General features: G+C 44.6%; 1 protein-coding gene across 3 annotated transcripts in view; it reads right to left on the bottom strand.

Moving 5' to 3' along the window:
- Nucleotides 1–18,158, bottom strand: part of magi3a (membrane associated guanylate kinase, WW and PDZ domain containing 3a) — a 199,587-nt gene that overhangs the window by 37,191 nt on the left and 144,238 nt on the right. For 2 of the 3 annotated variants that reach the window (XM_039799829.1, XM_039799831.1), the window contains exons 5-9: nt 15,662–15,824; nt 13,773–13,852; nt 13,046–13,103; nt 8,554–8,660; nt 3,035–3,235 (exon numbers count right to left, since the gene is read on the bottom strand). In XM_039799829.1, the coding sequence (XP_039655763.1) occupies nt 3,035–3,235; nt 8,554–8,660; nt 13,046–13,103; nt 13,773–13,852; nt 15,662–15,824 (609 nt within the window). The remainder of the gene's footprint in view (nt 1–3,034; nt 3,236–8,553; nt 8,661–13,045; nt 13,104–13,772; nt 13,853–15,661; nt 15,825–18,158) is intronic. The other variant, XM_039799830.1, reaches the window with a different exon arrangement.

Here is an 18,158-nt window from a genome sequence, read left to right as displayed (position 1 = left end):
ACACAAACGAAATCGATCTTACGGAGTGTAGAAGTTGCGAGGTGGGTCCGGAGCGTCCGCCAGTCCGGGGGTTGGATCGTCTGAAGCCGAACGGCGAATACACCGGCCCCTTCCCTGAAGAGGGACAGCTCGGCCGCAGCCTTCGGAGGGCAAACAAATCCGCAACTCCGACCGTAATCGCGAGGCTACAAGCGGCGAGCTTAGTAATAATCAGTAGTCCACAGTTTTCAACTAAAGCAAATGCTAATGCTACCACAGATGGCAGACGACCTGCGTAGCGAGAAGATGAAAAAGGAATGCGCTCGGGGATGACACCGGAAGTTAATACCTTGGCCAGGGTCACCCCGAGATAACAGGTGACGTTGTTGATATATAAATACTCGACCTGCGCAAGCGCCATACGGAATGCAAAATTACGAATTGGTCGATTGGTTGGGGTTAGGCGTTAGGCATTGGACGTCGAGTGGTTAAGGTCAGGATAGCCGATTGGTCAGGGGATAGGACCTGAACAAATCAGGTTACGTTACCTTGCGTAAGCATGGACGCCTAGCCAATAGTAGCTATTAAAGGGCGGGTCTTTGGCGTGGCCATAGTGGGAAAAAAAATATTGCATACGGAATCTATACAGTGTTAAAGCACTGCCTCTGGCAGTCAGGATGAAATGGAACAAGGCATTTGAGGACGTCATGTTGGGCTTTGGGCAACACTGATTGACATTTTTCACCATTTTCTGACATTTTACAGACCAAACAATCAACAAATTAATCAAGAAAATAATGATGACGACAGACTGATGAAATGAAAATAATCGTTAGCTGCAGCACTAGTCGCTGCCAAAGGTATCACACACACATAAGTGAAATGATACAAATCGAGCTGGATTGCATAATTAGAATCTGTAAATGTTTTTCCATCTGCCCGTCCAACTCTTTCGAAAATTCAAAGATGTTAACGGAGATGTAGAGAGCAAGCGAGAGTATGAAATAGAACAAGATCACTGACATGCTGTTCTCTTCTTCCACCTTTCATCTGGTGGGGGGGGGGGTGGGGGGGTGGGAATCTCTCATCACCCCTGACATATAGGCCTGGATGGCCGGCTGAATCGCTGACTAGCTACAGTAGCTGGCTGAAAGCCCAGCGGAGGATTCAGCCCACCTACACAATCAATACGCTTTCTTAGCAAACACAGATAAGGTTTCACACTCAAATGAGCTCCACATCCCAATGTAGTGCCATGTTCAGGACCCACTACACATCGCTTTCATGACTCCTCTAATAATTAACCATCCACACAATAACACTGGCAATGTAGGTAAACGATAAAGAGTCTCCAACACTTAAAACATTCTACCCTTGGCATAAATAAATGCCTCAGGCCTGTAGTCAGAAACGCTTAAAACGCAGAAGGATATTACATGAAGTTATAGTTCGGCGCTTGCGATGAAATTAATTACATTAATTTTTTTAGTTCAATCACTTATCCTCCTTCTCAAGGGAAATGAAACATTGAACATAATTACTCTCTCTGTTCTAGTTTCACGTTGATTCTCCGCAGCAGAGTTTACAGAAAGCAGACTACTAGGCTACTGCATTAACACATTGTGCGGATAAGCAGGCTGGGTCACTCACCAGCCTTTGCAGGCCTATTAAATCTGTAAATTATGGCTGCGTATAAAAATCTGGGTGTCAGCCGTAAACTGAACATGTGCTTTATTGACGGACGTTTCCTATTTTTAGAGCCGCTCCACTGAACACTATAAAACTATAAATGTTTGCCTTTGCTTGATCAAGCAATGTGACATTCACGGTAAAGAGCCACTTTGGTGTTTTTTCTCTGAATGTGTTTGTTTGTGTGTACCCGGGGTACATAAAAACTGTATTATGTACAAGTACGTATGCTGATGCCAAGTCAAGTGTCACTGTGTGAATAGGCATACGTGTGAATGTGACACTGGATTATGTTTAGTTTAGACAAGTTATAAAAAGCCCATTTCTCTTGCTGTAACTCTTCCTCCTAGTAATTCCTGCTTGTATTACTTTGCATTACGGACAAGTAGGATGGCGTCTTGTTGCCGTTCTCAAACTCTGTTCGCCTCGGAAAAGAACGACAACAAGCTTCGAGCTAGCAAGCTACACGCTGAAAATGGCGAGTTTTGAAGAAAATTTGGATCGTGCAACAAGGCAGGCCTGCTTCGTTCTTTCGGGGAATGACTGTAAAGATTTACAAAGAATATGTTTGCGGCATTTCCTCTCTAACTGGGACATTTTGAGACCGATTGGTGGGATTGCTGTGGAGGAAGTACACACGGAGATACACTGGTAAGAGCAAATGAGGTTTAACCATGTATCGGCTGATCTAAATAGCTCACGTCACTGTATTGTGTGAACTTCATTTAAAGGAATACGCCACCGTTTGTTGAAATAGGGCTTATCACGGTCTACCCTGGCTGTAGATCGGTGGGCCAATGCATTTTTTGTCTCAGTTTAAGTAATTAGGTTGTTTTTTTGTCTTTTGTTGGCTCAATTTTACACACAACATGCTAACCGGCAACATAGGATTCCATTCACTACGCTAAGCTAACTAGCGGCAGCGCTGCCGGTGTTGCACCGGACTAAAACAATGCATGCACAAAAAATGCGTTGGCCCCCCTATCTACAGCTAGGGGAGACCGTGATAAGCCCTATTTCAACAAACGGTGGCGTATCCCTTTAATATTGTATTTGGAGTTTTCTTTTGTATGGTGCAAAAGACAAAGTTCCTTCCCGAGACCATTTAGCGGAGCCACCATCGCTGCGTCCGGAGCTTAGCGCTACCCAAGATGATTGGGATTGCTTTAAAAAAATGCAAAGAACCCAGAGTGTTTTTTTTCTCCTATCCTATATCCTAGAATGTGTGTGTGGTGTAGCCAGACCTTACTCCACAGCGCTGTGGAGATAGTGGACTAGATGGAGTCTTACTGCTAAGCTAAAGTGCAATACAGATACTGGAGTGCACTTTTATAAAGAGTAGTGTCTGTGGGGAAAGAAAGACTACCTGAGGCGATCTTGTTGTCATGTGCGGCAGGCCCATCCAGAAGGACGTTTTTGACCTGAAGGAACTCATCGGGTCGGTCTCCTCCGATGATGGTGAACCCGAAGCCCTGGGGGCTTTTTCTCAGTGCTGTCTGCAGGATGGAGCCCTGCAGCTGAGATGGATCTCGCGTGAAGCCCCGCACTCCCCTAGCGGGCTCCTCTGCTGTAGGGATGGCGGTGGGAAAAGAGGAGAGAGAGATTTACAAGAGTTAATGGACAGGGAAATGCAGAAATAAATATCTTTAATGTAAGTAAACTTTATTTATATAGCACCTTTCACAGACAAAATGGGTCACAAAGTGCTTTACAGTAAAACAAAAACAGAGCAAAAACAACACATACAAAGCTATATGGCTAATAAAATGCTTGTCTGAAAAGATGAGTCTTCAGGTGTTTTTTAAAGGTTTCCACAGAATCCAAAGCTCTCAAGGCTAAATGGAGAGAGTTCCAGAGCCCTGGGGCCACCACCGGAAATGCACGATCACCTCTTGTTTTAAAACGTGTTCTAGGAACAATTAAGAGTTCCTGACTTGAAGACCTCAGAGAGCGACCAGGAGTGTGTGCGTGCAGTAGTTCCTGGATGTACGAGGGAGCTTGGCCATGTAAGGCTCTATAGGTAATAGTTACAATTTTAAAATGCACTCTAAAACCAATCGGTAGCCAGTGAAGAGCCTTAAGCACAGGAGTAATGTGCGACCTCCTGCTGGTCTTAGATAAAAGTCTTGCTGCTGCATTCTGTACGACTTGCAGTTTGTCCAAGGATGATTTGTTTAAGCAGGTGTACAGTACACTGCAATAATCCAAACGAGAAGAAACAAAAGCATGAAAAAGTCTCCATCTCTCTTTGAGAAACCGCAGATCTCATTTTAGCAATGAGATGGAAAAAACAGGAACGAACCACAGACTTCACATGACTGTTAAAACACATAGATTTGTCAAAAAAAAAAAGAAAAAGAATGGCCTAATTACTGTAATTACCAAACTGCTTCTGTTGCTTCCGCCTGAACAAATTACGTAGCTCTAGTCTTACAATAAATAGTGAGATATACAATTCATCTTTAATACCAAATGAAGTCACGGTGGCATTAATTCTATAGATGAGAGCGTGACGTATTTGAAGTTCAGCGGTTTCCGTGCCGTGACTGTCTATGTGCTGTGGTACGTGTATGTGAAAATGTGCCCGGGGTATGAAGGGAAACTGACAAGCTTGCTCACAAATTGCCATCTGTCTACATCATAACAACATTCGCACAGTGGCAACGTGTCTGACAGCACGTCACTCACTGCTAGTAATTACACTAACGCTCCAAGAGCATTGTGATTTAAGTGCAAACTCAAACAAATCCCGCCGAAAGAGAGCAAAGCCAATAAAGCCGACAAACAAACAGTTATTGCAAAAAGTCTATTTTTTTGCCCTAGTCTCACAGCAAATAAGCAATTCCTTTCACTGCAGTAATAAATAAGTCCTGAAATACACCTGACATTTTCCAGGTAAACTTTTCATTGCAAATTTCCTTTGTGCTGCCTGCAGGATGTGTAAATAGGGCAAATGGTGTGTGTGTGTGTGTGAGAGAGAGAGAAAGAGAGTGAGATAAGAGCGATGAGACAGACATAGAGAAATAGAGTTAGCTTTTGACAGAAAATTTGGGAAATTCTAAAATTCGGGAAATTCTGTCCTTCCCTGTGGTGTGAGCCTAGGAGATTGTGAGTTAAATGCTGTGTCCCTGCACGCTGCTGGGCTTCTTCTCTGGCAGTTCCCACACTGATAGATGGTGGGACATCAATCTCATTAGGGGAGGGTACAGATACAAGACCCCCTCCTTCCCCCTGCCTCCCCCACCAGTCCCAGTGTGTCATGGGATTGTGATTTACATAACTGCATCGCAATTGCCAGACGAACGTGACCTGCTCTGAAGCAGAAGAAAAAAAAAAGATTATGATTAATATGACATTCCGTCATCGGAGCGGTGTCAGAGAGAAATCTTTCAAGATTATGTATGTAAATGAATGTGTATGCATGCCCGCCAACGGTGCAATCACATGAAATTCCTCGTGACAATTTAAGATGCGTGTGTTTGACAGGATTCAGACCGCCCAGGCCTTCCAGTGTTCCCACACTATGTCAAGAGACCGTCGGCGCCGTTTCGTACATGATCACCACGAAAGCAACACTGACAGACGAGGAGAGAGAGAGAGAGAGAGAGAGAGAGAGAGAGAGAGAGAAGAGAGAGAGAGAGAGAGAGAGAGCTTATACACCGGAGCTATGTTTACATGGTCTTGATTAAGCTGTGGGCCACAAAAGGGACAGTGTGTATTCCCGGGGTGAAGTGATTATGTGAAAATGTCAGACACAATTGTCAGCGCAGTAATTATGGCCGAGCACAGCGCTGCGCCTTGCTCCTGTGCTCTGCGGCACTGTCTGGGAGGTCAAGCGAGCCAGCCTTGTCAAAACAGCGTTTAGATGCCGCCGCACGTATATACGTCCCCACACTTGCGCAAGACCACTAGCCATTAATTGTCATTAACAAGAGGGGTGGGAAGGTGCAGAGTGTGCACAGAGGGGGAGGGGGGTGGGGAGTGGAAGCTCGAGGCGGTGGCACACAGAGGAAATATCATCCACAGACTGCAGAGAGGCTCAGCTGTGAGAGGAGGGGGTCTGCGGGCAACAGAGAGAGGCAGACAGTTCTGTCTAAGGGCTGTCGGAAATACGGAGGCTAGTTTGAATACTAATGTGGTCATTCTTTGTGCGTGCGTGCAAAGAAGAGTATAATAATTATTTTTCGTGTTAGAACAACACAGGGGGCTTCCGCTTCTCAGAGCTTTACATTGCCTGAGAGGTGGGGGGGCGATTAGACCAGTCGGGCGCTCGCATTCACCACAGGTGGTAAATGGTGAACAGATGACCCAGTAAAAATGCAATTTGTGACCGTAAGTCACTCTCAACCGCCGTCACCTCTCTGCCTCCTACTCCGTCTCTCCACTCTTCTCCCCTTCCTCCGCTCTATGGGGCTCTCTGAACTGCGGTCGAACTGGCTGGGCCAAAAGCATTTACAAAGAGACCTCAGAGCTCGCCCAATTTCATAATCTACTTGTCAAAATGAATTCTGCCGCCCAGTGAAGCGCTGCTCCATTATTCAAATTGAATATCACTGCTTCAGAGGCTATGGGCTGTTTATCAGCAGCCTGTCAACTGTTAAAACATCTTCCAGACAGACATCTCAGCATGAAGAGCATGATAAAAGTGCTCCAGTGTTTGGATAACACATCTAATAAAAAAAAAAACTGAACTGAACTGACTGAACAAAAAAAAAAAAAGCTAGAACTATAAAGCCTACAACCTGTGTCTTAATAACGCTGCGTCTTCATGACGCTGGCACCTGCACTGCATCTCACGGAACAGCAGGAAGAGCCAGGACACATGTAACAGTTACTGAGCTAAAGCGCGATGGGCCGACATGTTGACGCTGCTTATTAACGTCACCCGCATCTGATACAGTGGGTTAGCTATCATCAGCCTGTAAAGAAGGATGGACGACGCGTCCCCACTTCCTCCCGCTGTACAAAAGTGAAGCCAAAATATCCCGGATACGGGCGCCGCCGTCTTGTGATTTTGGAGCCAGAGTCTGCGCAGTAGTGAATCGGGCGAATCACAGCTGTCAATCATGACGTTTCACCACGTTTACAGTATTTCTTGACAAACTTATCAGAAAAATTAACACTTGATTAAACATCAGTGTGATCACAACTACCTAAAATGACAGAAACCATCTTTTGGAAAAAAAAATGATTGTTTGATGTTTTTTTTTGTTTGGTCCATGTTCCATCCGCTAACACAGAGAGAGCAGGATTTATGACCTATACTGTAGCCAACCACCGGGGGGGCGATGCAGATGTTTTGGCTTCACTCATACAGTGTATGCATCTATCCCATAGACGTATTCAAATAATCTACCCGTTAGCTACATACTGGCTGCTACTAAACCTTATTTCTAATAAATGTTGGATTCACACACACACAGTCTCGGTCATAGGGTTAGCAAACGGAGACCTTCGGCAACACCGACGCCAACCCTTGCCGCCTGATTGGGTCATGACATCTCCAGTTCTGAGACTAAGATACTAACGCTACCATGGCAACTACCAGCAATGGGCGGAGTAGACATGCCACGTCCTGTTTACCCCGGCATGCGCATGCCCAGTATATGAAAATGTTGACGAGCTACACGGTTTGGGCGTGTTAGTTTAAACGCAGATTAGTTCTTCTACTGGAGCTAAAAACACATAACGGAGATCGCTTTTGGGTCAAAACTTTACTTAAAGGTCCTACAACATGCTGCTTTTTGGATACTTTTATATAAGCCTTAGTGGTCCCCTAATACTGTATCTGAAGTCTCTTTTATATAGACCTTAGTGGTCCCCTAATACTGTATCTGAAGTCTCTTTTATATAGACCTTAGTGGTCCCCTAATACTGTATCTGAAGTCTCTTTTATATAGACCTTAGTGGTCCCCTAATACTGTATCTGAAGTCTCTTTTATATAGACCTTAGTGGTCCCCTAATACTGTATCTGAAGTCTCTTTTATATAGACCTTAGTGGTCCCCTAATACTGTATCTGAAGTCTCTTTTATATAGACCTTAGTGGTCCCCTAATACTGTATCTGAAGTCTCTTTTATATAGACCTTAGTGGTCCCCTAATACTGTATCTGAAGTCTCTTTTATATAGACCTTAGTGGTCCCCTAATACTGTATCTGAAGTCTCTTTTATATAGACCTTAGTGGTCCCCTAATACTTTATCTGAAGTCTCTTTTATATAGACCTTAGTGGTCCCCTAATACTGTATCTGAAGTTTCTTTCCCGAAATTCAGCCTGGCTGGGGGAACGCATATTAATGTTAAAAAAAACGTATATGTGACATTTTCATGCCATGGGACCTTTAAAAACCCAAACGTAGCAAAGTAAATGTAGCCTAAATCAAGAGTCAAAGACTGAAAATATGCTCTCATCATCACTTTGTGCTCCCTCTCTCTCTTAAATTCCAGGATGCAATTTAGAGCAAATGATCTCACTTCCTGTCTATTTTCCCTGATGACCAGAAAGAGTAAAACTTCCTGGCCCTCAATCTAAACCGTGATATTTAATGTAAACATTGCAGAACTGACTCCAGACACCAATGTCCATAATGTTGAGTTAACCTCTTTATTATGCCAGCATTCAATTCTTGCTTCTCTTAAAACACATTGACATGTCTTAATGTGGTTTTGAGTTTCAAAATAAATCCAAATTCCCATAACTGACATTTTCTCCCTACTCCTCTCTCCCCATTGCCACTTGTTTACATACCATTCAGGATGAAGTGAGTGACAATGGAGTGACAAGATTGTCTCACTCCACTGCAGAATCTTTCCTCGCTTGCAAACAACTGTAAATAACAACTGTGCAGTTTCTGCTCCAGAGGGCTTGCTTGTCAGTGAAGTTACCTGAGGGCGTAGCTGCCGGCGGCAGTACTGCAGCGGGCGTGTCAACGCTGAACTTTCTCTTAGCTTCCTGTACTGGATTCTCAAACTGGGTCTTCTGGTTGATGTGGCTGCACAAGGGAGAGAAAAAACCATTAGATGAACAAGAACTCTAAATAGGTACAAAGTTGTGAGATAAAGCTTTGCTCTGTGTAGGTAATACTGTACGTTTCCATCCTGTTTTTGTTGGCATACCGCTCATCACAATCCTATTTTTATTCATTCATAATGTCAACGTCATTTAAACGCGTTATTAACGGCGTTAACGCAAACCCATTTTAACGGCGTCAATTTTTTTATCGCGAGATTAACGTTCTTTTTGGCCTAGCAAACTTTGTTGTTTTTTTCACATGCTGTTGCAACAACTAGTAACGTTAGAAAAACTACAACACCACACCGGATCTAGATAGACCGGAAACAGAACAACAGGCACGCCACGCACACTTGTTTGGGCTGGCGAGCCGGCCAAAGAATAGTAGGCTAACGGTAAGTTTTGAGTGGATGGCGAGCCGGGAGACGCCGAAATGGATGCCAATAAGATTCTGAATGGAAAGATTACTTTTAAAAAGTTGCCAAATGGTTCCATTGACAAGTAATAGAATAGAATAGCATACACTTTATTGTCCCCGAGGCAAAATTTGTCTTGGACACAGTGCCACATCCGTTGCTTCACAACACAGACAATATGTAACATAAAAACATTCTCAAGTTAAATACAGTAAAATAAAGTAAAATAAAATAAAATAAAATCAACATAAAAGTGAGATCAGCACAGCGTCCTGAGACACAAGGACACAAAAGCACAAAAGACAAAAGGACACACATGACAACACAGATCCTGAGAATTAACTGTAATTAGTACAGTTTGGTAAAAGTACCAAAGTGATCTGTGTGTTTAGTCGTTGTGAACTGAGCTATCGTCGCAGCACGTCCAGTCCGAAATACCACTTGATGACCAAGCACACAGCTGATGCCAATTCTCCGCCCACTCTCGTCAAAGCCAGGCGACAAAAGCACAAAGCAAGCTGATCCACTTTTCCATGTTAATAAGAGCATTAAAATGAGGAAAAATAATGTGACAAAAAGAAATCAAGGGACATTTAGAATAGATAAAAATGTACGATTAATTGTGAGTTAACTATGACATTAATGCGATTAATCGCGATTAATTGCGAGTTAACTATGACATTAATGCGATTAATCGCGATTAACTATTTTAATCGTTTGACAGCACTAAGTTTTATTACCTACACACAGTCTGAGTGCCAGCTAATGTTTCTGCTGCTGTATTCATCTGTGTTCTTACATGCATGTTTGGCCTCGCAAAACACAGCTTGTCCTCACTCTTGATACTTTTCTTTGCCTGTCATGCAAACCTGTGATTTGACTATGAGAGCTGGGCGTGACGTAACCTATGCTAAAACCATCAAGAAAAAACGAAAACTAAACTAACACCATACTGCCAGGTTAAAAAAACTACTAAAAAATAATAAAAAAAATGAACGCAAATCATTTCAGTTTTAGTTCTTTTTGGGGGAAATTGAATGGAGTTTACATTCCAGATGAGATGGGGCAATTGCCTCACATCGGACACTAAAGTAGTAGAAGCTTAAAACACCTGGCCATTCCTGTACAGTTCTCCATGTATTTTGTATATATATATATACATATATGCAGCTACATACTTCCGAGACATTATACCTGGCTCAAACAAAAACAAAGTACTGTAAAACTAAAACTCACGATATGGTATGGTATACGACGATACACGATATAATTGAAAATTCAAAAGTATAATTCACCTTGGTGAACAGCGTGTCATCTAGCATGCAGGCCGCCCTAAAATGGTGTGTCAACCACAACACGAACCCTAACCTGTCTATGCCAGAAGTGTAACACATACAGATGAATTGAGAGCATGTCTAAACCTAAAAAAAAAAAAAAATGAATCGACATTCCCAGTGAATTCAAAGAGAATTGGATAGAGAGGATGAGTAGCAATCTTTGCTGTGATCGTCCGCATTGCCATTATGGGATCAGCATCTGCCCAATGCATTATGATCCCGGGATCAAAAGATTAAATGAACCGAAGATGGATGTGAACGACAACGTGCCTCATATGACATGCCCAGAGAGGCTGAAAATGAACAGCCTTGCTAACTCCGGATGTGTGGTACTACAGTATACTTTGGGAAATTTGCACCAAACTGAATCTAAAAACAATTAATGATATGAGGTCACACCTGTGTGCTGAATCATTTCCTGCTACCTAGATGAATTGGCCCCTCCACGGTTAGATGGTAATGGAGACGGGTAGCTCATCTGCGTAATGAGTTGTAAATCCCGGTCATGACAGCACCTTGGGAAGGCAGAATGCACTGATGCTGCAGAGTGAATCAGCCACATGCTGAGACACTGATGGTATGGCTGTGCGCGTGTGTGTGTATGTGTGTGTGTTCAACAAGAAGTGCTCTTGCCGCGCATGACTCATGCAAAGAGATATCCTCCCCGTTAAGTCTGGAGAGATAAACATTCCCCTCTCTTTCATTTCCACGCTTTCATTTCCTCTCTGTCTCACCCCCTTGATTGCCACACCTCGCGTTTTGTTTGGCAGTTGAGGAAATAATGAGACTTTGTTGTCGCGTTTGGTCGTTCATTCACAAACAAATTTTGCCGGAGAAAGGCAGGGGGAGAGGCAGCCTCTCGATGACCCTCTTGCATAAACAGGCGCGCTCAGCTCTCTCTCGGACCGCAGTAACGGGACTGAAATGGAACACTGTGTTCTTGTTTACACTCTCGATCAGAATGGAATCTTGCCATTGTTTCCCTCTTCAGGGACCCTACACCATCAGTGTCTGTTGTTTTCACTCTCTTTTCTCTTTCTCACACACACACACACACACACACACACACACACACACACACACACACACACACACACACACACACAAAGCTGCAACCCACCAATGTTATCTGTACTGACATAATTGCTTTCTGCAGGGCTGTGGGAAACTACCGCATGGACAATAGCACATGCCACTTTCACATATTCCACAGGTCCCACTGAGAATTCACACGTTTAAAACTTAAAACTGTACCTCTGGAATTCAGCGATACGGCTTTAGGTTGCCGAAGATGTGAATATAATCGGACAGAACTTATTCAAAAATATGTATAGTTGGTGAAATCATATACTATAGAAAAGTAACGCACACCAAGGGCTGTCATGAGGTGCTGATCACTGAAAAAAATAGACTTGAGAGTAAGAAAAAAAGTGTTCCACACTCTGTCTCCATATGCATTTCTCGGTTTACTCTGATGATGTTTCGAAGAAGGCCTAAGGGCCGAAATGTCATCACAATAAATAGAGAAATTAAAGGGATACGCCACCGTTTGTTGAAATAGGGCTTATCACGGTCTACCCTGGCTGTAGATAGGTGGGCCAACGCATTTTTTGTCTCAGTGCAAGTAATTAGGTTGTTTTTTTGTCTTTTGTTAGCTCACTTTTACTCACAACATGCTAACCGGCAACACAGGATTCCATTCACTACGCTAAGCTAACTAGCGGCGGCGCTGCCGGTGTTGCACCGGACTAAAACAATGCATGCACAAAAAATGCGTTGGCCCCCCTATCTACAGCTAGGGGAGACCGTGATAAGCCCTATTTCAACAAACGGTGGCGTATCCCTTTAAGCTTCCTGTATTCCTGTATGTCCATGGCCCAGTGTCGTAGTTGAGTCACCAACTGTCGAGTCCGAGTCAAGTCTTGAGTCCCCAGTGTTCGAGTAAGAGTCCCCAAAGAAGAGTGTGAGTTGAGTCCAAGTCGAGTCATCATTACCTGAGTTTCAGTCTGAGTCAAGCGACAAGTCCAGAGTATGGTGACTTGAGCCGGACTCAAGTCCGAGTCCAGGACTCAAGTCCGAGTCCAGGACTCAAGTCCTCCGTCACTGCCTATTACACGTAGAAGTAGTCAGAAACTTCATCCAACTTCCGAGTCCTATTTCATGAATGCTCAAGTCCGAGTCCAAGTCCAAGTCATCGATGCGCGAGTCCAAGTCGAGTCAAGAGTCCACATACATACACCTTATAAATTTAACATTGCGATGGAGTCTAATCGACTCGAACATATCGACCTATTATGCACCGTAGTAAATTAAACTTATTTCACTCTTAAATGAAGTCTCTCCTGATTGAAATGCATATGGAGCCAGGTTGTGTGACACTTTTTTTCTTACTTTCTAGTTAGTGAAATCAAGCGTGCAGACACAGCTCCAGAGGACCCACACATGTATAACGTAGATTGAAGCCCTGTGTTGAACCTACAGGGTTGACTGTCACTTTAGCCAAGACACAGGGAGACTGAATATGAGTGGTCGGCAAGCCATACTCTCTACATCCACCACATCTTTTCTGCATCCTCCTGGGTCTGTCCATGCACAGGGAGAAGTTTACTCACTCTACGTAGTAGGTGCCGTACTGGGGGTCCACAATCTTCTCCCAGCCGTAGGGCAGCTCTGATGGGAGAACAGACAGGGGAGAAGGCAGGAGCAAATTACTTCAGAAAACTGCTGAGGCAACCACGCGGACAATTGGACACACGCAATGCGTGGTGGTGCTATGACTGGCAGCCTCACAGCATGCTTACCTACACCTAGAGAACAGGAAGACTGCTTTCGTTTGTCACTATGTGTTTATGGCTTAATACACACTGTGGAGGAGGCAGGGGGGAGAAGGAGAAAATGCTGAGTTGTTAAGCAGCCTCCGTGGAAAATGGTAGCCTTTTCTTTCCAGCAGTGCTGCTGTGTGAAAAACACACGCGGCGCAGAGGAGATCTTAACGCAAGAGGGGCCATAGGAAATTGCCTTTTGAGAGCTGCTGCACTGATGAGCTCCCTGCATGTGTCCCAGAAGCCATTAGGAGGCAAGGGGCAGGCTGCAGACTGGAGGTTTGTGCTGTGCCACCGGCAAGACAGCGGCCAGGCCAGCTCAGCTGTTCAATCGCCGCCTGTTAGGCAGGGATGCGGCTCGAGCACACGCTGCTCTATGCAGCAGGGAGTTGGGATGAAGTGTATGCGTGTGTGTGTGTGTGTGGGTAGGGAGGAGAGTATATGAGTGGGACTAAATGGGGATAAGTGCCCGTGCAAATGTTACTACCACACCAACTACCTGCAGAGACTGTCTCACCTCCTTCCTCGCATTTCTCGGGAGGCTTGGCCTTCTTGGCAAGGCGTGGGTCCAGCCAAGTAGTGGTCTTGCTGTTGTGACTGAAGTACAAAGAGGAGACATGGCTTTAGACGCATTAAAAAAAAAAAAAAAAACATTCTACAAACATTTAAGTTGCTGCGACAATCAAGCAATTAGCGCTGGCAACTCACAGGAGCCACTTCACCCAGGAGCTATTCTGCCGCCTCGAAAAAAAACAAACAGAGCTAAAAGCTCCCCGAAAAAACAAAAAACAAAAAAAAAAACAGAAAGTGTGGCTAACTTCTAATCCTTTGGGATCAAATGGCTTATTAAAGACGACTTTTAAAAAATTCAACAAAGCTCAGTAGAGCCTTTGAGGTAAAAGGAAGTGAGAGTCAGGGAGAGAATGGGACGGAGTAAAGAAGGCAGAAAAGGAGGAATGCATAAGAGCACCGAAACAAAAAGAGCGAGCAGCTGCAGAGATCATAAAGAGCAGAAGTGAGAGAGCAGGTCAGGGAGGGCGGGCTTCATTTAGCCTGTTGTTTTCTCTGGCTGGCAGAATGAGCTATTGATTTAGCAGCGAGCAGCAGCACCTGGCTCTGACAGCGGCGCCTCAGCATTGACTGCCTGCCACGCTAACAGGCCAGGTACACAAAGCGGGGCCTGCTTCTTTTAGCACCAGCCAACAAACAAACCCCCTCCCCCCCCCATCGGCATCAAACGCGGGGGGAAATAAAAGACAAACTTAATCGAGAACAACACAACTGCCACTGCTGAGGCTACGGATAGCTTCCATGTCCAACACCTGGTTTGATGCAGTGCAGAGGAGAGGAGAGCGCTGGCTGGGGAGTAGAAAGGACTCGCTGCCAGATCTGTCAACACATTTGGCTTACCGTGGTGGTGAAAGAGACAAATGTGGAGTGTACTGGGGATGGGATTATAGCACAAGGCTGATGTAATACGAGAGTAATAGAGCTCAACAATGACCGCCCATTTGTATCTGGTTCCGGAAGGGTTTTCCCCTGTTCAATATCGCCATAAAGGCTTCATTAAACGCTTATATAAAGAGTTTTAAGCTTGGAACCAAGCCGTGCAAAATAACATTTTGAAAAAATGGCAATTCTGTGTACAGAAATTAGTATCATAGACTTCAATGGTAGCAGCTCGCTCTAGCCGTTCACGGTTTCGCGGGTGTGGTAAACATTTCCATGGTAACAGCTACAGTAGTTCCACCAATCAGAGACGTCGCTTCTTTTTTTTTTTTTTTTACGTTAGGATTGGGAGTGGTTTAGTTTTTCCTCCATGGGATCTTGAATGAAACGTGTTTTTTTTCCTAAAGGTGCTCTAAGCGATGTTGGGTGACGGCACTTCTTGTTGACGTTCGAAGTACTGGCAAACAAAACGGAGGCTAGCTCGCCCCCTCCCTCCTCCCCATCCCGTCTCCTCCCCCTCCCTTCCGCGCACTAACCCCCCCAACCCTCACCCCCAAATCCTTCTTGTCGGTTATTGGCTGGAAGACCAAGTTTGTTATGTTTGGTGGTGCAGGTTGGCGCAAATTGTTTTTGTTGCCGTTTGTGGAGCCTGGGCTGTCTACAGAGATCATGGTTGTTGTTTTTTTTACAGTGTGTTCAGGGGACAGGCAGCTCGCGGATAGTGAGGAAATGCTTGATGTATGTGACAAAATGCGTGACATCGCTTAGAGCACCTTTAAAACAACGTTGATTTTATATGGACGTCTCGCTTCTACAGAGAGAGCTACTTTTGTTTCCCAAACCTCGTGGCTCGTGGTCAGTCGATAAATCAAAGTCCTTACAGAGAAACTGAACGGGATTTCTACTTCCGGAACCACCCTGTTGAGCTCTATAGGACCAAAACAAAAGGCTACTTACTCTATGAAATAGACCATGCCGGTCTCCGTGTAGGCCATCTCCCAGTTTTTAGGCAAGGACTCTTGACTCTCGTCCTGCGTGTTCCACACACGCAAGTCCATGGCGCCGGCTGACTGGTTGTAGCTGGGCACCGTCTTCCGCCACTCCGCCTTGTCCTTGTGCTCTGTGGCCGGGCATGGCGAGAGGGAAACGGGCATGGAGACAGACAGAGGGATGGGTTGGGAGTAAGGGTATGGGAGATGGTAGAAGGAGAAAGAGACAGGAGGTGAGTATGTGGCGCCATTGGAGCTCCTCTGGGCTCCTTGCATCTCTCCCGGCTGCCGCTGCTGCTGCTGCTGTCGCTCGAGTTGATCTTCCTCTGTACACTGGGTGGACGGTTACATCCACAAGAGAGGAAAAAGGGGTAGAGAGAGAGAGAGAGAGGGAGACACAGCGAGAGTACACAGAGAGAGAGAGAGAGGACGGAAGCGCGGCAATTGCCGTAGGATTTGCATGTCAGCAGCGATGTACTGGGAACTGCCTCCCAGGCAAGGGCAAGAGCTGACCAACGCTTCAACCCAGCCGCAAGCGCCACTTCATAACTCTGTACGCATCACACAGGCTGCTGCATGTGTGTGTGTGTGTGTGTGTACTTGCCTAATCTTGATGGGTGTGTGTGTGTGTGTGTGTGTGTGTGTGTGTGTCTGTCTGTGTGAGGTTCTTATCTGCAGGTTTTCATCTGGCTGAGTATGACCTAGCTTCACCATGGCATTGAACACTCAGTCTGTTTGGATGGGCTGATTGAATGGAGGGATGGAAAGTGACAGCTGTTGACTGGAAGAAGCCAAGAGCTTTTTGTGTTGAAATTGGGGACTTTTTCCCCCCCCATCATGAAACCATGCAGGGGTATCTGCCCTTATAAAGTCAGAATAATTGACTGCATACAGACACTTGCTCGAGGCTATAGCAGCTTTCAGCACCTTGCAGAGATATATAAAGTGGGCTGTAGCAGATGTGGGCATGCAGGCCTCTAACACGCACGAGAACGCTAAAAGGACACAAAAGAAAAATTGCCGTATTAAACTACCTTCAAGGCATGGTAACACGTCTTCCTCCACCCCCTCTCTATTGTACATCTTCATCACTTAAACAATTAATTCCACAGTAAACTGCATTTGAGATTAGACAACTCATGAACTACAGAATCAGGAGCGACATCCTTCTACGATGAGTGTTTTTTTTCTTGGCCGGGCACTGCACTGCCATCATTCCTGCCCAGGGCCACAATGCTGATATGTCTCTGATAATGTTTCTCCCTTTTTCTCTTGGAGATGAGTAGTTACATGCTCAGTGTTTTTTTTTTTTTTTTTTTTAACTACTTCCCCCATGAACCTTTATGTTCCAGATAAGTGTGGGGGTCATGCAGGCGTTTCCTTCAGCAAATACTTGAACTTGATGCATTTAGTACATATACTGTATGTGTAAGTGATAGCAATAACATGGTAATGGCAAGGATATTCTTATTTTCAGCTGAGACATTTACTTTGACTTTCTCCCTGCATGCAATGAATCAAATTTCGATCGCTCCTAATGACCATAAGAACCTATTTAATCGAGAAAAACGATTGTTTTGCAGATTGCGTTTTGCAACTTCAAGTTCAAACGGGAAAAGTATTAAGGAAAATGTCATACTTCACTACTTCACTGTTGATGTGTTTAACTGTTTCACCTTTTTTTTTAAAGTTCAATAAATGCGACATTTCCATAATCGATCAGCCCTGGCATGAATGCTGAATATTAGTACAGAACGGTCAGCCTATTAAACAGTGGTAATTTTTGCTGCAAATATCTTGACATGATATTTGGCTAGTTGTTCTTAAGAATCACATATACACCAAATAACAACATTGGCAATGTTCATTCAACATGCATTGTTAATTAGCCTTTTTTTTTTTTTGCTGCACTGTGTGAGCAGTGGCTCACTTGGCTAACAATCTAGAGTGGCAGCACCATACAGCACCAGGCCAGGGTGTGTGCGTGTGCGTGTGCATGTGTGTGTGTGTGAGTGTGAGAGACTGGTCAGAGGCCCGTCATTGAAGCGATAACAGAGGACAGGACAGATGAGGGAGCCTGCTCCAGCTGGAGCAGCCAAGGCCCAGAAGCTGCTACTTTGTTTAGCTGGCTGGTTTTTAGATGGGTGGATGATATTATGAGAGAGAAAACTAACCATACGGATGGTTATTATGTTACATGTTGGCACATCATTCTGAGAATTACCATTTTATTTTTGCAGTGTTTTATAATAACACAGCAGTCAGAGGTTTCTGAAGTGCTTTCGATATGAGAACTAGTCCCCATTAGCTGAAACATGATGTGATTTTGTTTATGCCACGAGCCATGTGAGGACATCCTTGTGGGAGAATTTGAACAAGGACAAAGTCAATCCCTCTGACCGAGAGATGGCTTCTGTTGATCTCTGCCAGAGTTTGACTACCTCATGACTTGGCAGTGCTGTGAT

Source organism: Perca fluviatilis, chromosome 5 (genome assembly GCF_010015445.1).
Source record: "Perca fluviatilis chromosome 5, GENO_Pfluv_1.0, whole genome shotgun sequence".
Classification (NCBI taxonomy): Eukaryota; Metazoa; Chordata; class Actinopteri; order Perciformes; family Percidae; genus Perca; species Perca fluviatilis.
This window is presented reverse-complemented; position numbering and strand designations above follow the sequence as displayed.